This window comes from Zea mays, chromosome 7, assembly GCF_902167145.1.
Source record: "Zea mays cultivar B73 chromosome 7, Zm-B73-REFERENCE-NAM-5.0, whole genome shotgun sequence".
In the NCBI taxonomy this organism is placed as follows: Eukaryota; Viridiplantae; Streptophyta; class Magnoliopsida; order Poales; family Poaceae; genus Zea; species Zea mays.
In genome coordinates this window covers 174,357,840-174,382,133 of record NC_050102.1, presented here as the reverse complement: position 1 = coordinate 174,382,133, position 24,294 = coordinate 174,357,840, and the positions used below count along the sequence as shown (strand labels likewise).

Sequence of the window (24,294 nt, the reverse complement as noted above, 5' to 3'; positions counted from 1 at the left end):
GGGACTTCCACCTCTCTCACGCTCGGCTCCGGCCGCCTCGCCTCTCCCCCCTCCGCGCTCGCCCACGCGCTCGACCCATCTGGGCTGGGGCACGCAGCACACTCACTCGTCGGCTTAGGGACCCCCCTGTCTCGAAACGCCGACAATATTATTATTAATAACAACTATAAAAGGGCGACTTTCTGTTGGTTGCTAAATGTATAGTATGTCGACTTACGGTTGGTTGCTAAATCTATAGTACAGCAACCCACGGTTGGTCGCTAAATATACAATATTAGCAATGGACGGTCGGTCGCTAAAAAGATGTCGGTCGCTAAAGCCTTTAGCGACGGCACTTACAGCGACCATCCTTATGGGTCGCTAAAAGTTTTTAGCAACCAACCGTAGGTCGCTGTAAGTGAACCGTCGTGTAGTGTGTGTCATTTATTATGTGTTAGCGGTAACCCCTTCACCCGCTGTATAGGAGACATGCGAATTAATTTCCAACTATATTCTTATTTATTTTTGAACTAAAGTTATTTAAGAGTCTTAGCTTATCGAAGAAAATTTTGAATCCTGACTAAGCATATCTCGGTTGTGATTGTCACCAGCCTCGTGGAGCAGGAGCTTGAGCTTCTGGTGGACCGGCCGTGGTTACAGGAGTACAGGACTGCTCCATACAAGACCTTGCACCTACGCGCTCACTACGTGCGTGTTTGGCATAACTCTGCTTCACCTAGAGTAGCTCTACTCTAAAACTCTGGGAGAGCAGCTTTGCTCCAGAGTTTAGATTGTTTCTTATACCGATGGCAATTACAGGTAAATAACTCCAAACTCTATGACAAGGTTGTTTTTTTGAGTTTTCGGAGCAGTAAAAGATGTGCTCCAAAAATTGTACTGTAGCTTTAAAAACTCCATAGAGTTTATAACTTTGGAGTTAGGGTGTTTGGCGTGCCCTGGCCAACTCCTCCTTAGCGTTTTGATCCGGAGCCATGCCAAACACGCCCTATATATAGATAGCTAAACAGGTCGCAGGACATGTCAGTAGCACTATTAAGCACGGTACTATATTATTAGTAATCATATCATATTGTGTCGGCACTAATGTCTAACCATCGGTTAAACATAACACTATAGTGTCTAATTGTGTCGTACCGACGCTGTACAACAGTAACACATAATAATAGTGTATGTGACAGCTTAGACACTATTTCACTTTGAGAGCTCTAAAAATATAAATCTTTAAGATATGTATATAATTTTAAAAGTTGAACATTTATACCGTTATAAAGTGGATTATTATGTTTAAAATCATAACAAATCACAATTACATGCACATATCACAATCATATATATAGGCCACCATTTGGTCTAAAACGTGTCTAATCGTGCCAACACTTAATTGTTTCGTGCCCGTGTCAGTCCATCATGTTGGAGTGATGGCCCAAGCACGTTACTAGATCCGTGTCGTGTCGGCACTGGTATTATATGAATCGTGACCGTGTTAGTTATACCGAAGCAATGTAGGTCGTGTCGTGCTTAGTGTCGGCCCATTTAGCACTAACCACACACATAAATATTCTCAATCCAACACATATCAGCAAGGTTACTGAGATATGACCAACTTTTTTATCCTGAACTAAATGATATAATTGAGATATGAACATATGGTCATATATATTCTCAATCCAACACATCAGCAGGGTTAGACTAGTAACGTTATCTATGTCTCCGCCACGTCACCGATCGAGAAAAGATGAGCAATTACATTGAAATAAACCAAAGAGTAAACCGAACTCAAACTCGACAAGAACCTCGCCTCGTCCGTGACCCCTGAAACCGAAGCTCCCGAATTGACACGTTCTAGAAACCCTTAAAAAATATGATCACATGTAAAGAACATACTACGCATGCTATAGCGACAGTCATCGTCTGTGCAGCTGCAGGTGAGCGACAGGTTGCCCTCGTCAAGTGAGAGCGAGAGGAAGAGGGAGAGATACGGGGTAGGTTCGCCATCTTTTTCCATGAAGAGCTCAGATGTCACACAAGACGACCCGTTACCAACTGCTATAGTCACATACGCGTGTGTTACATGGTCGAGCCGATCGAGCTTCCCGTGCACCTCTCTTCTTCTTCTTCTTTTCCGATTAGTTTTCTGTCCTAATTAGCAGATAAACACGCTGGCAGTCACACAGCCACAGGGTTAGGATAAGATATGATCTAGGGGAACCCTTATAGTATCTGTCATTTTCAGCTAAACATTCTAGATCAATGCATGGCCCTTGATATGAGAACAAAGCATAGGGGACAAAAAAAATGTGTCTAGTAGCTAGGGCTCTTGGTTTTGTTGAGCGAAAATCCTTGCGGTTTTAATATGCATGGATCATCCATTCTCTCCGACGTGAGCACATATATATTCTGCATCAGGATTCTTTATGTTGATGATTATTCCATGTCCCCTGTAGATACGCACGCAGCTCGATACGTGTCACAGATGCTGCTGGTGATTAGTCGGCGCGGGCATCTCTTAGTTGATCTGTTGCATTTCAGTCTGTCGGCTACGAGCAAGCAAACAAAGGCTCTACGATAGCTAGCTTGCCGGATTATTTTCAGATTAGACAACTATATATATTATCTTCATTCGGCTTGATTGATTTGGTCAACCAGCATGTATATATACACTGAACTGAGTGCCGACCGTTTCTTTTGATTCTTGAATGGGGATGATATATACTCGCTTCTGCAATTAATAGACAGCTTACTTGACATCTGGATTTGAACCAAAGAAAAAAAAAAGATGCACGTATTTCCTTCTAGACTAGTTCTACACCGGTTATTCTACCCTGTTGATTGAATCATAGCTGATCTTCTTCTTTATGTTGCCAAAAGCAGAGGCTTTATGTTTTAAATATATGCATACAAGTAACCTACCTCCATTAGCTAGCACTCTAGCAGCAACGTCCTTTGGCATACATAGTCATTACCAATAGTTAGCGTGAACTTTTTCATGTCAACGCGTGCTTTTGTGCCTTGATTATTATCTTTTTTTTTCACGCGACATCGATCGGATCAGCTGCGTCTGCTCCCAACTTCCTGTACACTGCATGTCAACATTCAACAACAACCTCACGTAGGTCATGGTAGGTGGTGCGCCTTGAGTTCTAGACTTCATAGACTGGTAGACAAGACGATGCCAACCAAACACAGGTTTATTAACGCCGATAATGGTTGTTAGCGCTCCATTGTGAACTGTGACAAAAATTCTGCGGAGTGATATCACACTCTTTTCTTCCTTTTGGAAAAAAAAGGCGGACAAGAAGGAAAGAAAATGTAAAGTTTAGCCCGGTTCGCGAAAACTAAGGACCTATTAGAGAACTCTGTTTCTCAAAACCACAGTTATAATATCACAGTTATTGTATGTCATTGGCATAACTATGGTATATTTTACATCAGTACAATATAACACCTATTTAAAGATACAATATTTTAGTTGTAGTGTCGGAGAAGTGAAGACGACACCTTAGTGCAAACAAAAAACTTTGGTCAAGTTTTCTTAACCCCTAAAAATACCATGGTATTGAGAATCTTAATTTAAAATACAAAGTTTTTAGATGTGCTCCCAAACACCGTTTATTCTAAAATACCATGGTATGCTTAAATATCATGGTATTGTTACTATGTTCCAAACAGACCCTAATAACTAAGTTTTTTTTGGTTGTTTTTCGAGAAGCAAGCTTGTTGTAGGCTGAAAAAGTGATAGTGCAGCTTAATACACTGTTTCTGCTGTCGCTTCTGTTCGATGCAGGGCTTTCATGTAGATTTCTTTGCTTTATCTTGTCTCCGGCTCTCGGCCACGGTTTTCAACGGCTCTGCCATTTGTTTTTGTGCCTGGTATTTGTATTAGCAAAGGGGACGGACCCATGTTTCTTGGGTATTTCCCTTGGCCATGGCCACTTTCCCAGCTGTGTTGTGTGACACGAACTTGAGCCGCGTTGACACATACTGGGGGAAAAAATGGCCCGGCACAGATGAGTTGAGCTTCACACGACTCATGCCAGACTATAATAATACAAGAGATCCCGTTTAGTATTATAGCACTGTCCCGATATTTTACTTACGGCTTGTTCGGCTAGCTAGAAATAATCATCTCAGAACTGTTACAACTTATCAAATGTTATATGAATTAGGCATCATCCGTTTGCTCCGGAACTAGTTGGAACGATAAGCTTATTTCTATTAACATTGATCATCTAGATCTGTGTCAAACAAACGATGATTAGGCTATCTCCGGCGGCCTTCTATCCTATCCTACCCTATCTCACTCTTTATTTCAATATTTCACTTTTTATTTTAAATTTCACTCTATAAACAGTATAATCTACAGTACAGAACAATATTTTACGGATCCATAAACACGCTCTTCTGAAGATGGCCTTAGACAAGTGATGTGTGGTAGATCCAGCTCCGGCACGCAGGTGTGTACCCGTGGCCTAAGTGTTTATATTAGGTCAAAAGAAAATATGGAGCGAGGGAGAGCAACCTCATGCCGAGTCCACAGCCACATGCATGCTGCCCTAGTCGTATGTCACAGTTCCGCAGTCCTGTAGTGTGCTAGTTCTATCACCTATGCTTATTTCCCGCCGTACCTGAAATAAATAAACACTCTAGAAGTTCAAATTCTTTGGAGACCAAAACAAACTAATGTAGAAGCAGCCCACCCTCACCTGTTTGGAACCTAGAGCTAATAGCTAGCCTAGAGCTAATAGTTAGCCAGCTAATAAATTATTAGCTAGGTTAAACCAGCTAATGACTAATTGTTAGTTATGAGATAGCTAACAATTAGCTGTGATATTATCTGATGGTATTTGGAGCCTAACAACTAATTTTTAGTAGCTAACAATTAGTTTTAGAAGTTCCAAAGGGCCTTAGAGGTTCCAAGTACCATCGCATTTGCAGAGCATGACATGTCATGCTCTCTTATCACTGCATCATCAGATTGGAGTAGGCGATAAAAGAATTTATGAAATAAAATGGGGAATGCCAAAAAAAAATATGTACATCACCCCAGATGGCAACAGGGGGGGTGCAAAAAACCGCTGCCGTTTCGCAAAATTTGGTACAACCCGACTCATAACACAACAGGCGGTGCGACATTTTTCATCAGGAAAAAACACAGCCTACACGACACTCTTTTTGCCCCTATACACAACTAGTTCACAGGAAATACCATGCAAAATTTCAGGCCCAGACAGCAGAACAGTCCGATTTGGGGAGAAAGGCCAAGATGAGAAAGTAGAACCATGTATTTCCTTCTTAGTAGAAAGTAGAAACTATTGTGGGATGAATTCCCCTGCATCTCAGATAGAATATAATGAATAAGGACGCCACCATGGTTGCCAAACTTGGTAAAGATAATGCCGCAGTAATACGTCTGCAAAGCATAAGGGTAAATTATGATACATTGCATGTTGCCAAAATAAACTGAACTGAGAAGTGAAATTGCAATGTTTTTTCAGTGGTGGTGTAAAAGCAAATGATGCATTTAGCCAATTGTGTCACACCCAGCTAAAATAGGCATTAGGGTAACAAATTCACAAATCTAAAGCCAGACAATGCATGCAGCAGCGTGCTTCTGCTACTGGGAGACAAATTTCATGGAGTCGATGAATGACTCCACATATATTCAGCTACTCGAGTTGAATGCTCAAAACAGGAGAAGTACCCGAGAAGATGCATAGGAACAACAAAACACACCTTGGAGAGTTATAAACAAAAGAGAGGGGGGGAGTTAGATAGCTTGAATTACATTAGAAACAAGAGATTACCTTCCAATCTCAGAAATTATAGCTCTATGTACATTGATGGCACAACTAGCCTGCAAATTATAAGGAATTATGTCCAAAAAATCAGAAAAGAATACAGAAAGCAAAATAAGAAACAAATGGACAGAATAACTACCTATAATTGAATAACACAGTTGAGGAGTCTTTTGGTGGAAGACATATTGAAAATCAAAGAATGATGCTATCTGAAAACAAGACTCCCATTTCCTTGTGGTCTTATCTTCTCAACAAGTGATTGATAAAATGACCTGAATGCCTTGATATCATTTCCCTGTTGAAACAGAAAGGCACACATTACAACAAGAAACAGTCTTTTTATCAATCCAAAAGAAAATTGCTATTTAAGATCCCAAAAGTCAGCAACTCCTCACAATTCCACCTAACAATGAAATAGCCAGAAAGAACATAGGGCAAACAGTAGATGAGCTAATTCACCCAATTAACATTGAACTGAAGTTATTAATGTTCACTGCACAAGCCACCATTTGTTTTGTGAACCTTGCTGATGTGACAAGCATCCAACTATCAACATTCAACAGCACAGAAACAAAGTTTACCCACATCTGAGTTCACAAATTTAAGAAAAACTGGTCTATATGGTAATGTCTAGCATCATATCAAGACAAATGCCAAACCAAGTGAGGTTAAAGAGAGAAGTAGCATACCTTTAACTTCTGGTAGTACTGTTCAGCTAGGTCCGGTGGGCAGTGAACTTCAGGAAGACCTTTAGCTACAAAGTTCATAATGAATTCCTCCCCAAATCTTTCATACATAATCTTCTGGGCCAGCACAATTTCACCAAAAAGGACAAGCTAAAGAAAGAAACAAGTCAAATGAATGAAGCTGTTTAAAGAAAAGTATCAATCCATCAGCCAACAGCCTAACAATACACACTCGCAATGCTGTTAACTTGACAAAACAGGGCATTCTGAGGGCTCTGTAACTTGAAGCCCTGATGCTGTTAAGAAAACAGATATGCCCTACATGTTCCATAACCAAGCTGAAAAGCTAATGCCAACTGAAATTTGAATTGCCATTTAACCCTAGTTAACTTAAGTTATTCAACAGTGGTCAGGCACTAACTGATTTCACCCTTTTGTGAGACTAGCACTGTGGACAAGGTTACCTATAAATCCTATCAACGTTTACTGAAGCTACTAAGGTTCAAAGAAAGCCAAATACAAAGGGCAAATAGCCATGTGGAGGTTCATTTTCATTAACACAGAAAATGTAAGTATTGCCACTTCCCGTAGTAGATAGGTGACATGTCTTACCGAGTTTGCATCGCGTAAATCAAATGATTTATCAAGTACACTGTATAAACAGCAATTAGTAGCAAACTTCTCAATCATAAATACTCGGAAGCCAGGAACCTGAGGAAACAAGAGAGTAACAAATGAAGAACCATGTGAGCAATGAGCAATCCAACTCAATGTCCAGTGATGAATCAGTTAAAAAAACATGACATAACAGGATTACCTTATCTTCAGAGTTAGAGCACCAGTCTTTTACAAGATTCACGAAAATCTGAACACATGCCTAAGAAACAATGAAGAACCACGTAAATGGCATCCACAGGTAACTTATTATCGAGTTCGATAATGCAGATGGATTGAAAAGAAGATAAAAAATCAAGTTAAACAAAAATCCTGACCTTGCGTAGCAGTATATCCTTATGTTTGCATGAGGTAAATAAAAGCAATTGCATTATGGTCTCCAGATACTGCCTAGAGCTAGAAGTAAGGAGAACTGTAGAAAGATCATGTGTTGCCATGGCATGCAAGAATATGTATAATGTCCTCTGCAACTCTTGTAGTTCTCGCATTTCCTGTAGTGGTGAGACAAAAATATATTACAAAAATAAATATATCCTGTAAGGCTGTACCTGTACCTGGACAACCCTATCCACCTAACTTAATGGAATTGATGCTAAACAAATAACTAAATAGATAAGAACTCATATAGGGCAACAGCCTATCTGTTATGGGCAGTCGATGGGGCTAGCTGGGCTGGGCCTATTGAACTGCGTAGATCCATTAGGATAGAGTTAGTTACAGATAAGATTCGGATAGAGTTTAGAGATAAGATAGATTCGGTTAGGATATTTGCCTAGGGGTCAAGTTGTCTTTATATAAGGGACACCATTGTATCAGTTGAGATTAAGCAGAAAATAGATCAAATAAGTGCAGCTCAGAACCTCCAACGGAGGGCGAGTCACAAATCTATCTGCTATCCCATCAAACAATCAATAAACTACATCACTATCACACTAGCCATACCACATAAGTGGAGTATGGTATCATGTCACTTTTGTTACTTTAGTGAGTATTGTTGAGATCGTGCAAGAAATATTTGCTAGTTGAACTGTATGGCTTTTGCCACATGTTATAGCTAGAGTTGCACTATCATAAGTAGGAAATCATAAACCAATATCAAATAATGTAGTATATCCCGAAGGTTAGCACATTTCAAAGGCATTGGCATTCTTGCAATATAGAGACAAGCAGAAACATAAAAATGTATGCTAAGTATAAACAGCTATAAAATAAATATACACAGTGGCTTGTTTACATAGGAAAACAACATTACCTCAGTATTGCTTGCAAGACCAGCTGAAAATGCATCTTGTGATAATATCACAGACAAATGACTTGCAATAGTAGGGAAGACTTCCTCCAATATGGCGCTAGCTGACGATTTAAATTTGCAGATTATTTGATTTACCAATACGAGAAATTCCACCATATCCTTAGCCTGTATATGAAAACAATAATACTGTGAGAACTGAAAAATGAAGCAAGATAGAATTAATAAGAAGAAGATAGAAAAGGAGAAAGAAACAAGTCAACTAGAAGACTTTCAAGGCTAATAACTGGCTAGAATCACACATTTAGTTGTGTTAACTGCCTTTAGGGAGATAGTCAGGTGACATGAAACAACTGCACTGCCCTAGTGATCACACCCGTAGTCTAATCACCCCAACACAACCCCTGAATGAACTTTGCCTACACTCAATTGTGCAGGAATGGTACTTCTATTGTAGTTCAACCGGTGCTCCACATGAGTAAAGTACTAATAAGAGTGTTTCCCACTACAAAAAGCAAAAGAAGCAATGCTGGAACAAAGAAGCCAGTCAGGCAGCGAGTAATGAAACGTAGGAGTCAGCCATGCAGCGAGTGATGGAACTTAAAAGAAAGCAGACATATCTGAGTATGGCAGAGTCCATCAAAACTATGAATGACAATGGATGTTGTATTTATGGCCACGAGCAGAGAAAGAGGAAACATGGGGGTACAACCATACTTTTTGGCCATCAGGGGAAAAAACACAAATTCGTTCTCTAGTAATTTATTCTAATTTCTTTAGGGCAAGTAAGACAATAGTTTTAGGAGCACATTGAAATCTTCAGGAAGGAAAGAGTGCTCTGTTATTAAGGCACCGCCTGAAATAGCAACATGAAGTAGTGGAGAAAGGGTAATTAAGAAATTGCTAATGCTATCTATGGCCTAATCCTGTCTGTGGTTAAATGATCTAACTTTGTAATCAACAAGTTCCTTTTGGTTACTTTTCCATTTTAAAGACTGGAAACTGATTTTTTAAACCATTAACACCATTATTTATACAGCAAGACTCAAGCAGAAAACCAAGAAAACAGAGACTTGTCATTAAAATATAATTGAAATACCTCGTTATCAAGAAGCAATTGTCTCAGTGCGATTGGAATACATGGAAGCACTGAGATACCTAATATCTCGATCATACGATGCAGAAACGATATCACCTGCATTTCAGCATATGAAGAAGTTAGGGAATGTTTAATCATGCCATCATAGCAAGGAAGTGACGAAGATGCTTAAGGAACAGGTTCAGATTTACCTTAGATCGCAGAGGTCTTACACTAGGAAATGAAACAAGGACTTGCAAAACTACATCAAGGGTCTGGGAGAAGATGATAAAAACAATTTATATCAGAAGAAAGAGCGGAATGAAGACCACAAATGTGGGGACTACTTAAACAGGTAGTAATTGAGGACTAACAACTGATTCCACAACTAGCTAGTTGCATATACCAGATGCTACATGGTAACAAGCCAGAACAATACGATAAATGTAGGCAAGTTCACAAAACTTACTTTCTTGAACATGACCCCAATAGCTGGCCTATTTACCATCACAAGGCGCTCATTAAAGCCCTAAAAAAGGGCAGTGTCCAGATACAGTAAGTATGAGGTGTAAATAACTTCGTGCACAGAAGTAAGAATTATTACATGAGAGTAAATCACAACTTTAAAAAACCAGATGGACCAAAGGCAAGTCCCCCATAATGTCAAAACCACATTTTATAGAATGCTTTATACGCATCCTTGCAATGGTGGACGCAAATTACCTTGCTGACCATATTCAATGCAACAATGATTTGTTGAAGACTAATAGCTCTTGGTAATGATTCCTCAAGCCCTCGTGCTTTGGCATCCATAACAAGTGACTCAATCTGGGGGTTGGGGGGATGCCATTAGCATCAGTAAGTCAATCACGTTTTAAAGAAACTAGTGCCATAATATTAAGCAAAAGAACAATTATTCACCTGGTGACAGAGAGGATTTAGAAGAGCAGTCAAGCATTGAGCCTGCTTCTCTGGTGATACCTCTTCAATGCCAATCAATAATCCAACAGCCTGAAATTAAACCATTAGTGACTGGTCCAAGTTAGTATTTCCACTGCACAAAGTGTAAACAAATAGGCACATGTAAGTTAACTTGTAAAGAAAAATAAACAATGCACCTCAAAAATTTGGCTGCCATCCTCGGAGCTGGGGAACTTAGTATCTTTGTTTGCCCAATCCATAGAAGTGAATTGACTTAGTACATCTTGCAGACTCTGCTAACTCACAGGTACATAGTATTAGCTTTATAATGGCATAAAAAGTTATGTCTCTACCAACAAAGAGAGATAAAGAAAGACCTGCAATATGGTATCCAGGTAAGGCACTAGATTTGCCTTCAATGACTTGACTGCCCTCATGAATAAGTATCCTGCACGACGGCTCACGTGGGCATTCTGATGGTGTATTCCACGGTTATCCAAGAACACACCAAGCAGGTGTGGTACATACTGCACATGCTCCTGTACAAACTTCATGTAGCGGGTAACTGTCTCCAGATACACCAATGCAACTAAGCGATGTGTGTGACACAAGAACCTCGCTGAAAGGAGCATGGGCACAAGCTCTCCTAGGAGCCCTGCCCCACTCCGAATCTCCTCTTCACCCACAGCTTCTCCAAGCCGGAAGAACAGGGTAAGAGCAACCTCAACATCCTCCACACTAGCTTCTGCAGACGAGAGAGCTGTCATAATCAGCCCTCTTATGAACAGCTGAGCGGCAGCTGGTGCGACACGACAAATGCTCCGGAACAATACAATCAAATCTTTTCGTTGCTCCGCCATGAGGTCCTCCTCCTCCTTCCCTATCTTGTCAAGCACGTCAAGGTGCCCCCTATATACTGGATCAAATGACATCTGCACCCGCACCAGATCCAAGATCCGTCCCAAGTGCGCCAACTGCTTCTCAGACGGTGCCTTCATTATGCTCACATAGCCAGATAAGAACTCAAGCACGGAACCAGAATCCACATCTTCATCGTTACCGCTCTCTGCAGCTGCAAATACAGCTGGTAGCACCTCTTCCAGCATCTCCAACGCTGCAGCTCCATCAGCATCAGTAGGGCCAAGCCTGCGATGACATTCCAGAGCCTCGGCTGCATATGTTGTCACCAAGGGTGCCATCTTCACCCCACTGTCTGGGCTACCAAGCCCCTGATGTGCAGCCAGGAGTGACCTCAACAATCCCACCTTCGCCCTGAAATCCATCCTCTTTGTTGCCACAGCAGAAAGGCACCCCACCGCTGCAGCAGCAAGCGGAGGCATGCTTGCAGGGGACATGGCAATGTCAAAGAGAAGAGGAACGAACACATCATTGGCGACCAGTCCGACATCGATCCACGAAATGCACCTGCGCGCCGCGTCAAGGGCCACTGCCGCAACCGCAGGGTCGGCTGTACGGAGGGTCACGGCGGCGGTGTGCCAGTGGCTGGCGATCTGGGACACGCACTGCACGCGCATGGAATCCTTCACCCGCATAGCGTCGGCGGCCTCTTCAGAACTGCGGGGGTACTCCTGGGAGAGCAGGTCGTCGTCGAGGGAGATTAGAACCCGCGCGAACATGTCCGTGGGGCCGGGCTGCGGCGGCGCGGGCGGGAGGAGGTCCAGGAAGTAGGAAGGGTAGACATGGGGGTAGTCGAGGCGGACGAGGAGCGCGACAAGCTGCGCGAGCTTGTTGCGGAGGAAAGGCGGCGACGCGGCGTGAGAGGAAACCGCCAGCGATAGGAGAGAGGATCGGAGCAGCGCGAGGTCGTCGGGGAGCACGAGGCGGCGGCGGAGGAGCAAGTCGTGGAGGGACTGGAGGCACCAGAAGTGGACCTGCGCGTGCGGGGAGGAGGCGATGCCGGAGAGGCACAGGCGGAGGAGCGACGACGGCGGCGACTCGTCGCGGGCGCGGGCGCAGAAGGCGAGAGCCTCCGCGCGGACGGACGGGGACGCCGCGGCGGCGGCGGGAGAGTCGGAGGCCAGCAGTATTGCCTGCTCGAGGTCGTCCATGGCGGTGCGGAGGAATCTGGTGGGGCCGTGGGGCGGTGGGAGGGAGGCGGAGACGGGGGGAAAGAGGGGAAGAGAGGCAGAGGCGGGGTTAATATACGAGGAGGGGAGGAGGAGCAGAGGGTTTGCTTTCCGCCGTGAGCAACTGCTCTTTCCGCTGTTTGCGACGCTTGTTTTGGGGTTTGGCTCGCCGGTTTTTATTACGGGTTTAAGGGCAGATCTTGGGTTTATGTTTTGCTTTTGCTCTCTGATATGATTGTTAGCGCTTTTTTTTTTGTTTCACCGCTTGCAGCTAAACATCATCCCACGTGATACATCCTGACTGTTAGAACCGAACACTCATTCTACTTGGGTTCTTGGCCAAGCAAGCGCGAGATCCTTATCTGGTTGCGTATGTGCCATCATAAAAGCATATATTGTTTGATTGTTGTGTTAAGCCTAGTAATGTCACACGAAAAAAAAACTTCGCATACTGTGCAATTTCTCATCGGCACTAGTATGGATCGGTGTCATCGTGCCTGCAGCTAGACAGGATGCAAACCACAAGTAAACATGCTTCTCTTCTCACCTAACTTGAGATAAAAGTCGTGCTTCAAGTTCCATAAGAAATATGTCACCGGAGATAATTATTTAGCACCAAACAACGATGAGTAAAACATATTCGGGTGATAGCATAAAAAATATTTTTAATTAAACACCGTTAAAACTTTGAGATGGCCTAAACAATAACAAGAGTAAAGTGCGTTGGTTCCTAAACTCTTAGAAAATAGCTGATTAAGTCCTTAAAAATTGTTCTTGTGTTCTTTTAGCCTAATCCGCTGTAAATAGGACCTATCTGACGTTACCTTGCCACAATGCATCAGAGTATGACGCGACGAAAACAAGCAGCCGACCATGTGGCTAGATCGTGCCACATAGATGACACGGTGGCAAGGCCACGTCATCTAACTAGGTTCTGTCACAACGGATTGGACTAAATTGACACAAGAACAATGTTTAGAGATCTAATCGACAATTTTGAAAGTTTATGGACCAGTTTGACACAATTGAACGAGTTTAGGGACCACTTGCCCACTTTACTCAAACATATATTTATTATTAGAGTTTCTTATTATTAGGGCTAGTTTAGTAACTACATTTTCTAAGGAATTCATGTTTTCTCAATGGAAAATAAACCAACTTCATTTGGGAAAATAAAAATACCTTGAAAAATTGAATTTCCTAAACCACACCTTAGAGTTTCTTACATATATTTGTTTAACCATTCGTGGGGTTTTTAACGGTTTTGTCTTTGTATTCCATCTTTTCTCTAACGTGGATCGAATTGCAGATGGAGACAGTTAAAAGCCCACCACCACCATCAGATCCAGGCCCAGCCCAACAGCCCTTTACACCTCACAGCAAAACCCTAGGAAAGCCTCATCAATGGCTCTCGCTCTCCCATCCGTCATCCAACGGCGGACGCATGAGACACCTGCCTTATAAGATCACGCCATTCCCATCTCCTAGGGTTTTCTCCACCTCCATCACCCGCCTCCACTCCCCCCTCCCAGGTGCTGCCCAGGTAAGTCGGCGGCGGCGATGACAACGCGCTTCAAGAAGAACCGCAAGAAGCGCGGCCACGTGTCCGCCGGGCACGGCCGCATCGGCAAGCACAGGAAGCACCCGGGAGGTCGCGGTAACGCCGGTGGCATGCACCACCACCGTATCCTCTTCGACAAGTACCATCCGGGCTACTTCGGCAAGGTTGGCATGCGTTACTTCCATAAGCTCCGCAACAAGTTCTACTGCCCCGCGGTCAACATCGAGCGCCTCTGGTCGATGGTGCCCACCGACAAGGCGGCGGAGGCCGGCGGCGACAAGGCCCCGCAGATCGACGTCACGCAGTTCGGCTACTTCAAGGTGCTCGGGAAGGGGGTGCTGCCGCCAAAGCCCATTGTCGTCAAGGCCAAGCTCATCTCCAAGGTCGCCGAGAAGAAGATCAAGGCAGCAGGCGGCGCCGTCGTGCTCACCGCCTAGGTTTCAGTCCTTGTTCGCCTCCTGGTTTTGAAATCTATATCTGAACTGATAGTGCTTTCCTGTCTCGGCAATTTGTGTTAAGAAAACCTGTAGTTTTAAAATATGTGGTTCCTGCCTGTTTGGCAGTGCTTATGCGGTTTTTGATGCCAGTTCATATCAAATATTTCACATCAATTAAATCTATCCTCGCTATCAGTTGTGCTAGTTTCATCTATACATTCGACTTATGGTGCTCATTGTGGGGTCTTTGCTGCTGTGAAATTCATAACTGTGCTTGTTGCAAGATTATTAGAAACTATGTGAAATACGTGTGTTGTTGAGCTTTATGCTGTAGATTGTTCGAATAAACTCGATGCATTTATCTGCTACGCCTGCTACTTATTGTCATGGACTCATGGCTCTAGAGGTTTTAGTTTAAGTGCATATAGCCTTAGTCTTTGTAAATGTGTAGTGTGGCTTAATTTCGGTGGTAAGGCCATCTCCATTAGTCCGTGTAAACGGCGTGTAAAGTATTGTATTACAATGAAGATTCCACTGTTTATAGATTCCACTGTTTGTAGAGTAGAGTTTAAAATAGGGAGTGTGCTAAAGAGTCTGCCTGAGATAGTCTAATAGACTGTTCCATGTAATGTTTTTATGCCCAGATTAATGTTGGACTCCGCAGCATTGATATTACGCCAAGCACAACATCACAGTATTGTATTACCTTATTGCATTTAACAAATGCAAGTTCATATGGAATGAGTATGATATATTGATTCTATGATTGCTATCGCTTGTCTCTTCTGTGTAAATAGTCATTTGTTGCATTGTCTTTTTGTATGATGGTTTGGTGTGCAAATCATATTCTTTTTTTTTCTGAAACTCGTTTAAGTAATAATCTTGATTGCAATTGTACTGCCACATTCTCTTACCGTGTGTTTGGTTGCCCCCATTAGGAGGGCCGACTCTTCACATGCATTGATTATAGGTGTATTTGGTTCGTTGCATCTAAGGCCCTGTTTGGGAACAAAGTTTTTGAAAACTACAGTTTTTGAAATACTATACTATACTTTAGTTATGACAATACCGTAGTTTATAATACCGCAGTTTTGAAAACTGAGGTCCAGAGCTAAGTTTAGAATGCCTTAAAACAACTATAGTATTTGCAATACTTCAGTTTTGAAAACAGAGATTTTACCCAGCTTGCCAAACACCATTATGTATATAATACTGCAGTATTTGAGAATACTGCAGTATTCTTCTAAAACTGCAGAAAAACTTTGTTCCCAAACACCCCCTAAGAGCCGGGCTTGCACCCACCGTTGCATTCTAGGCTCATTTGGTTGCATGTGTAGAAACTAAAAAAAGCCCTTATCTGGTGGACTAGGCTGCTGTGACTGTGAGCGCAAAAAACGCTCGTATCTGGTGGACTGGCTTGTGTGAGCCAGGCTGCGCGTAAGCACCTATCCAATCATATGGTTATATCCGTAAACATGCTTAGTCGGCAAGCATCATGCAAATGAATTAAGCCTCAGGTGTATTTCTTTTCTTCAGCCCGGAGTCTATTGCATTTCCAAAATTTGTAGATCGATTACTGGATCACCTTTGGTCCAAAAACATGTTTCGTGTATAAATTCACAATAGTACATAGTGCCTGTTTTGTCTTATTCTTTTACTTGTTGTTTCCTCAATAGCCTTTGTTCCTGCAGATGAACAATGTTCTCTCATTTTCTGGTTCCGGAATTTGTGGGTGGGTTTGGTCACGGGCATCCAATTGTGATCTCGTTTGTCAGTTCTCTCCTGATAAGTCAAGTCTACGTCTACCCACGATGAGAAAATATCCAAAGTTAGTTTCACTTGCTTGGACGGCGTCACGAAGCATGCATGATGCAGCAGCATATCGCGTGAAATTTTCTTCACTGTTCATGGGCCAGCTTGCTTCGGAATGCGGACAAACTCCCTTCCCTATTGCGTTCATCATTTTCCTGAACCAAATCCCTTGGTTTCTGCATTCCTGCAAGGATCTTGACGTTTCTTCTCTCTTTTGGATATACTAGAACTTGTGGCGCCCTTACTCAAGCAATCCGCAAATACATAACAACCTTTTTATCTATGTAACTGTCTGATGACAGTGAACAAACAATGCTGCAATGCCATCCGCTTTGTCAATTATTCGTTAATTGAGCATTATAAAGCCGTTTGGATTGCTGCAGCTGCAATCCATAGAGACAAAATACTGTAAAAAAGCAGAAGCCGATGGATTAAAGTCGCAACGAAAAACATGCATGTAACAATCGGAACAGTTATAAAATGTCATACAAGATAACATCAACACGCTTTCGATGTGTTCCAATCTCTACACAACTGATTGTGCAAGGGAGGTGTCCTCTGGTGAAACATCTTGAGACTTGCCATTTTGGTTGGCAAGATTGGCAAGGATAGAGCAACCAATAGCATCCACCACATCAATAGATGGCTTCTATAAGTCAATCACTTCGTGATAAGCATAAGATCTTATCCGAATTGAACTGCGAACATCTGAACTCAGTTCCACAATCTTTAACAACGATTTGCATTTATCATAGTTGGTGCAATTTCGTGGGTTTGGTTGCGCTTCGAACCCAAATTCATCACGGGGCACCAAAAAAACTTTACTTTTGCAAGATAAATCTAGACTACTTTACATGGGAGAAAAAATATAGCTATTATCCTCACCAGCTTATGGTCTTGAACAGAGTGTAGGCTACTAAGCGAATAGATAGACTTCTTCTAGAAAGAGCATAAAAACTATTCAGATCCTCCATCTGCAAAAAAAGATATTACATCACATTCATGTTCATCACAATCCAATTTCACCAAAGTTGTTAACCCTAACTCAACAACCTATAAGCATAAACAAGAATCCAGCATTATGGGGTTGTTTTTATATAGCAAAACTTAGAATCTAGCATCTTGGAACAAACATCAAAATAACAATCTTTAAGACTACTAAGTGATGATTGTAGCTTTAGTAATTTCAAAATAACTAAAATTGAAATGTGTATTTTGAATTTCAACATGTGACCTATTAGTATTATAGCACCTTCTCTTGGTATATTCTACTGATTTAAAACAGCTGAAGCGTGTGTGACAAGTGTAGAAATAAACACGAACACATATAAATAAAGCAAACTATACTTTTATGTAACTCTCTGGAATATGGTTCTGTTATTTGATCTATTCAAATAATGAAGTATGTACTTCTGAATTTATGCCTAATGAATGACCAGAGGAAAAATTTGAGTAGCTTCTCTATAGCCTCCCATATGATATCAACCAAGGCCAGCCCTTCTCTCATCTTCATGTAAGATATATCTAAATAGGTATGGAAATATAGATTTAGACAACGAATCCTAAACTATCAAAAGGATCATACAGACATACGGTAACCAAGTATACAATTGAAGTTGGTTGAAAATGGTTCATTTAATAGCAAAAAACTATCTGCTTAATAGCTTTTGGCATGGGATTTCGTGTGCAAAGTTCGACATCTTTTGGGATCTGTTGGGATGCCATGTGTGTTGACTGCTCATAAAAAAGGTAAGCCATTATCAAAAACCATTGTAACTAGCTGATTAGCAAATACAACAAAACAATGGATATAATGAAAGAACCACTCACTCTGTCCGAGTAATTCTAGCCTAGCCTTTTAGGTTTGTCCTAAGTCAAGCCATGGAAGGTTTGATCAAATTGTAGTAGACAACATCAACACGTAGGACACCAAATTAGTATCATTTGATCAATTATGGAATAATTTTTTACGATGTACTATTATGGTTGTCGGGGACCATAATTAGGGGTACCCTCAAGGCTCCTAATTCTCAGCTGGTAACCCCCATCAGCATAAAGCTGCAAAGGCCTGATGGGTGCGATTAAGTCAGGGATCAGTCCATTCGAGGGACACGATCACGCCTCGCCCGAGCCTAGCCTCGGACAAGGGCAGCCGACCTCGGAGGATCTCCGCCTCGCCCGAGGCCCCCCTTCAGCGGCTAACGTATTTCCGGCTCGCCCGAGGCCCTGTCTTCGCCAAGAAGCAACCCTGACCAAATCGCCGCGCCGACCGACCGAATCGCAGGAGCATTTTATGCAAAGGTGGCCTGACGCCTTTCTCCTGACGCGCGCCCTTCAGCCGACAGAGCCGAAGTGACCGCCGTCACTTCGCCGCTCCACTGACCGGCCTGACAGAAAGACAGCGCCGCCTGCGCCGCTCCGACTGTGGTGCCACTCGATAGAGTGAGGCTGACAGGCAGTCAGGCCCGGCCGCAGGCACCATAGGAATCTCCGCTTCGCCCGACCCAGGGCTCGGACTCGGGCTAAGCCCCGAAAGACGACGAACTCCGCTCCGCCCGACCCAGGGCTCGGACTCGGGCTAAGTCCCGAAAGACGGCGAACTCCGCTCCGCCCGACCCAGGGCTCGGACTCGGGCTAAGTCCCGGAAGACGGCGAACTCCGCTCCGCCCGACCAGGGGCTCGGACTCGGGCTAAGTCCCGGAAGACGGCGAACTCCGCTCCGCCCGACCCAGGGCTCGGACTTGGGCTCAACCCCAGAAGACGACGAACTTCGCTTCACCCGACCCCAGGGCTCGGACTCCGCCTTGGCCTCAGCCGACGATCTCCGCCTCGCCCGACCCAGGGGCTCAGACTCGACCTCGGCCACGGAAGACAGACTCAACCTCGGCTTCGGAGGACCTTCCACATCGCCCAACCTAGGGCGCAGACCAGCCACGTCAACAGGAGGCGCCATCATCACCCTACCCCAAGCTGACTCGGGCCACGGGGACCAAGACTGGTGTCCCATCTTGCTCGCTCCGCCAGATAGGCAATGATGGCGCCCCGCATACTCTGTGACGACGGCGACTCTCAGCCCCCTTACGGAAGCAAGAGGACGTCAGCAAGGACTCAACAGCTCTGACAGCTGTCCCTCCGCCAGGCTCCAGCGCTCCTCCGACGGCCACGACATCACACCAGCTGGGTGCCAAAATCTCTCCGGCTGCCACGACGGCATGTACTTAGGGCGCTAGCTCTCCTCCGCTAGACACGTAGCACTCTGCTACACCCCCATTGTACACCTGGATCCTCTCCTTACGCCTATAAAAGGAAGGACCAGGGCCCTCTTAGAGAGGGTTGGGCGCGCGGGGACGAGGACGAGACAGGCGCTCGCGTGAGGCCGCTCGCTCCCTCTCCCGTGTGGACGCTTGTAACCCCCTACTGCAAGCGCACCCGACCTGGGCGCGGGACGAACACGAAGGCCGCGGGATTTCCACCTCTCTCACGCCCATCTCCGGCCACCTCACTTCCCCCCTTCGCGCTCGGCCTCGCGCCGACCCATCTGGGCTGGGGCACGCGGCGACATTTCACTCGTCGGCTTATGGACCCCCCGGTCTCAAAACGCCGACAGTTGGCGCGCTAGGTAGGGGCCTGCTGCGTGTTGACGAACAACTTCCCGTCAAGCTCCAGATGGGCAGTCTCCAGCAACCTCTCCGACCCGGGACGGTGCTCCGTTTCGGGAGCCTTGAGTTCATGTCCCTCGATGGCGGCTACGACATGATACTCCTTCCACCGCCGGACGGCAGCGACAATGGTGGCCGACAGCCCGCCCGCCGGCGGCGGAATCGACGACGTCTTCCCCGCGTGGTGGAAGAACAACATTCGAGCTCGCCCCGTCCTCTCCCCGCCAACGGAGGAGGAGGCGGGGCAACCAAGGCCAAGCGGGAGGCAGCGCCTCGTCGGCTATCGAGCGAGTCGACGGCCCTAGCGCCCCAACGGGGGGCGCGTCGGGCATCGACCTCGCGTTTGAGACGAAGGCGAGCGCCGTCTCCCCGCGACACGCCAATTCCGAGCAAACGGACGACGCCAGCACGCTCGCGAAAGGCTTGCTGGACGTCACCCTCGTACCTGAGACGACGGTGCAGTCAGTCCCCGACGCGACTTCATCACCGCCCGTCGACCAAGAGGTACCGACCGATTCCCATCTCACGCCTTTCGGATTCAGCCTCAACCCGCCAAGCGGCCTCGCTTTGGCGGACGCTCTCGTAGAGGCGAGTCCTAACCCTATGGGGTTCCATATGCGGTCACCTTGGGACCGGCTGACGGACGTCTCGACCTACGGGCCCTCCGGGTCTGAGGAAGACGACGAGCCCAGCTTCTGTTGGGATTTCTCCGGGCTTGGCAACCCCAGTGCCATGCGGGACTTCATGACCGCATGCGACTACTGCCTTTCCGACTGTTCCGACGGTAGCCGTAGCCTCGGCAACGAGGACTGCGGCCCAAGCCGCGAATATTTCCACGTTGATCTAGGGGGTCCCTCCGAAGGCAACCATCTCGGCATGCCGGAGGATGGTGACCTCCCTAGGCCGGTGCCTCGCATTGACATCCCACGGGAGCTAGCTGTGGTCCCCATTCAGGCGGGGGGCCATGGCCCACAGTTCGAGCAAATCCGCGGGGTGCAGGCCAGGCTCGACGAGGGAGCAGGAGCGCTTGAGCCGATCCGCCGGGACGTCGGGCAGGAATGGGCGGGCCAGCCTCCGGCCGGAGAAATACGTCATCTACCCTAGGGCTTCCAGCACCGCATCGCCGACGATGTCAGGGTCAGGCCGCCACCCGCATCCAGTGGGGTTGGCTAGAACCTGGCTGCAGCAGCAATGCTCCTCCGCGCGATGCCGGAGCCATCAACCACCGAGGGGCGGCGAATCCAGGGAGAGCTCAAGAATCTCCTGGAACGCGCCGCGGTCCGACGGGCTGAGAGCTCCGCCTCCTGAAGGTAGGGGTACCCCTCGGAACCTCATGTCGCGACTTCCCGATTCATGCGGGAAGCCTCGATCTACACCGGGCGCACGCGCAACACAGCGCCTGCGGCCCCGGGTCGCCTCGGCAACGAGCACCATCACAGCGACCGTCGGGCCCACCTCGACGAGAGGGTGCGCCGAGGCTACCACCCCAGGCGTGGGGGACGCTATGACAGCGGGGAGGATCGGAGTCCCTCGCCCGAACCACCCGGTCCGCAGGCCTTCGGCCGGGCCATACGACGGGCGCCGTTCCCGACCCGGTTTCGACCCCCGACTACTATCACAAAGTACTCGGGGGAGACGAGACCGGAACTGTGGCTCGCGGACTACCGTCTGGCCTGCCAACTGGGTGGAACGGACGATGACAACCTCATCATCCGCAACCTCCCCCTGTTTCTCTCCGACACCGCCCGCACCTGGTTGGAGCACCTGCCTCCGGGGCAGATCTCCAACTGGGACGACCTAGTCCAAGCTTTCGTCGGCAATTTCCAGGGCATGTACGTGCGCCCCAGGAATTCCTGGGACCTCCGAAGCTGTCGACAGCAGCCGGGAGAGTCTCTCCGGGACTACATCCGGCGATTCTCGAAGCAGCGCACCGAGCTGCCCAACATCACCGACTCGGATGTCATCGGCGCGTTCCTCGCTGGCACCACCTGCCGCGAACTAGTGAGCAAGTTGGGTCGCAAGACCCCCACCAGGGCGAGCGAGCTGATGGACATCGCCACCAAGTTCGCCTCCGGCCAGGAGGCGGTCGAGGCTATCTTCCGGAAGGACAAGCAGCCCCAGGGCCGCCCATCGGAAGATGCCCCTGAGGCGTCAACTCAGCGCGACGCCAAGAATAAGGGCAAGAAGAAGTCGCAAGCGAAACGCGACGCCGCCGACGCGGACCTTGTCACTGCCGTCGAGTACAAGAACCCTCGGAAACCCCCCGGAGGTGCCAACCTCTTCGACAAGATGCTCAAGGAGCCATGCCCCTATCACCAGGGGCCCGTCAAGCACACCCTTGAGGAGTGCGTCATGCTTCGGCGCCACTTCCACAGGGCCGGGCCACCCGCGGAGGGTGGCAGGGCCCGCGACGACGACAAGAAGGAAGATCACCAGGCAGGAGAGTTCCCCGAGGTCCGTGACTGCTTCATGATCTACGGTGGGCAAGCGGCAAACGCCTCGGCTCGGCACCGCAAGCAAGAGCGTCGGGAGGTCTGTTCAGTGAAGGTGGCGGCGCCAGTCTACCTAGACTGGTCCGACAAGCCCATCACCTTCGACCAAGCCGACCACCCCGACCATGTGCTGAGCCCAGGGAAATACCCGCTCGTCGTCGACCCCATCATCGGCGACGTCAGGCTCACCAAGGTCCTCATGGACGGAGGCAGCAGCCTCAACATCATCTACATCAAGACCCTCGGGCTCCTGCGTGTCGATCTGTCCTCGGTCCGGGCAGGCGCTGCGCCTTTCCATGGGATCATCCCCGGGAAGCGCGTCCAGCCCCTCGGACAACTCGACCTTCCCGTCTGCTTCGGAACACCCTCCAACTTCCGAAGGGAGACCCTGACGTTCGAGGTGGTCGGGTTCCGAGGAACCTACCACGCGGTACTGGGAAGGCCATGCTACGCGTAGTTCATGGCCGTCCCCAACTACACCTACCTGAAGCTCAAGATGTCGGGCCCCAACGGGGTCATCACCGTCGGCCCCACGTACAAACACGCGTTCGAATGCGACGTGGAGTGCGTGGAGTACGCCGAGGCCCTCGTCGAGTCCGAGGCCCTCATCACCGACCTGGAGAGCCTCTCTAAGGAGGTGCCAGACGTAAAGCGTCATGCCGGCAACTTCGAGCCCGCGGAGACGGTTAAGTCCGTCCCCCTCGACCCCAGCGGCGACGCCTCCAAGCAGATCCGGATCGGCTCCGAGCTCGGTCCCAAATAGGAAGCAGTGCTCGTCGACTTTCTCCGCGCGAACGCCGACGTCTTCGCGTGGAGTCCCTCGGACATGTCCGGCATACCGAGGGATGTCGCCGAGCACTCGCTGGACATCCGAGCCGGAGCCCGACCCGTCAAGCAGCCTCTGCGCCGATTCGACGAAGAAAAGCGCAGAGCCATAGGCGAGGAGATCCACAAGCTAATGGCGGCAGGGTTCATCAAAGAGGTATTCCATCCCGAATGGCTTGTCAACCCTGTGCTAGTGAGAAAGAAAGGAGGGAAATGACGGATGTGTGTAGACTACACTGGTCTAAACAAAGCATGTCCGAAGGTTCCCTACCCTCTGCCTCGCATCGATCAAATCGTGGATTCCACTGCTGGGTGCGAAACCCTGTCTTTCCTCGATGCCTACTCAGGGTATCACCAAATCAGGATGAAGGAGTCCGACCAGCTCGCGACTTCTTTCATCACGCCCTTCGACATGTACTGCTATGTCACCATGCCGTTCGGCTTGAGGAATGCGGGTGCGACGTACCAGCGGTGCATGAACCATGTGTTCGGCCAACACATTGGCCGGACGATCGAGGCCTACGTCGATGACATCGTAGTCAATACGAGGAAAGCCTCTGACCTCCTTTCCGACCTTGAAGTGACATTCCGATGTCTCAAGGCGAAAGGCGTCAAGCTCAATCCCGAAAAGTGTGTCTTCGGGGTGCCCCGAGGCATGCTCTTGGGGTTTATCGTCTCCGAGCGAGGCATCGAAGCCAACCCGGAGAAGATCGCAGCCATCACCAGCATGGGGCCCATCAAGGACTTGAAAGGCGTACAGAGGGTCATGGGATGTCTTGCGGCTCTGAGCCGCTTCATCTCACGCCTCGGCGAAAGAGGCCTGCCTCTGTACCGCCTCTTAAGGAAAGCCGAGTGCTTCACTTGGACCCCTGAGGCCGAGGAAGCCCTCGGGAACCTGAAGGCGCTCCTCACGAAGGCGCCTATCTTGGTGCCCCCGGCTGCCGGAGAAGCCCTCTTGGTCTACGTCGCCACGACCACTCAGGTGGTTAGCGCCGCGATTGTGGTCGAGAGGCA

At 47.3% G+C, this 24,294-nt stretch overlaps 2 protein-coding genes across 2 annotated transcripts; one reads left to right on the top strand and one right to left on the bottom strand.

The window, feature by feature from the left end:
- Positions 1–4,981: 4,981 nt before the first annotated feature.
- LOC103633416 (exportin-T) lies at positions 4,982–12,640 on the bottom strand. The gene is made up of 15 exons (XM_008655116.3): positions 10,785–12,640; positions 10,605–10,700; positions 10,408–10,497; positions 10,210–10,314; positions 9,956–10,015; positions 9,699–9,761; positions 9,508–9,603; positions 8,412–8,576; positions 7,477–7,650; positions 7,302–7,361; positions 7,097–7,195; positions 6,488–6,634; positions 5,938–6,093; positions 5,805–5,854; positions 4,982–5,410 (listed from the first exon to the last, which is right to left on the bottom strand). Exons 1-13 carry the CDS (start codon positions 12,474–12,476, stop codon positions 6,004–6,006), a joined length of 2,937 nt encoding a protein of 978 aa, XP_008653338.1. The 5' UTR covers positions 12,477–12,640; the 3' UTR covers positions 4,982–5,410; positions 5,805–5,854; positions 5,938–6,003.
- Positions 12,641–13,987: 1,347 nt separating this feature from the next.
- Positions 13,988–14,684, top strand: LOC100286357 (60S ribosomal protein L27a-3). The gene has a single exon (NM_001159244.1). The coding sequence runs from the start codon at positions 14,055–14,057 to the stop codon at positions 14,490–14,492; it is 438 nt and encodes a 145-aa protein (NP_001152716.1). The 5' UTR covers positions 13,988–14,054; the 3' UTR covers positions 14,493–14,684.
- The last annotated feature ends 9,610 nt before the right edge of the window (positions 14,685–24,294 follow it).

What these genes read in the sequence shown, in the direction of transcription:
- LOC100286357 (NM_001159244.1), top strand. Translation starts at nt 14,055, where the DNA reads ATGACAACGCGCTTCAAGAAGAACCGCAAGAAGCGCGGCCACGTGTCC.
- LOC103633416 (XM_008655116.3), bottom strand. Translation starts at nt 12,476, where the DNA reads ATGGACGACCTCGAGCAGGCAATACTGCTGGCCTCCGACTCTCCCGCC. An exon ending in TAAGACCTCTGCGATCTAAG is followed by an intron (nt 9,604 to 9,698) that starts GTAAATCTGAAC and finishes GCTGAAATGCAG; the next exon opens with GTGATATCGTTTCTGCATCG. An exon ending in AGGATATACTGCTACGCAAG is followed by an intron (nt 7,362 to 7,476) that starts GTCAGGATTTTT and finishes ATTGTTTCTTAG; the next exon opens with GCATGTGTTCAGATTTTCGT.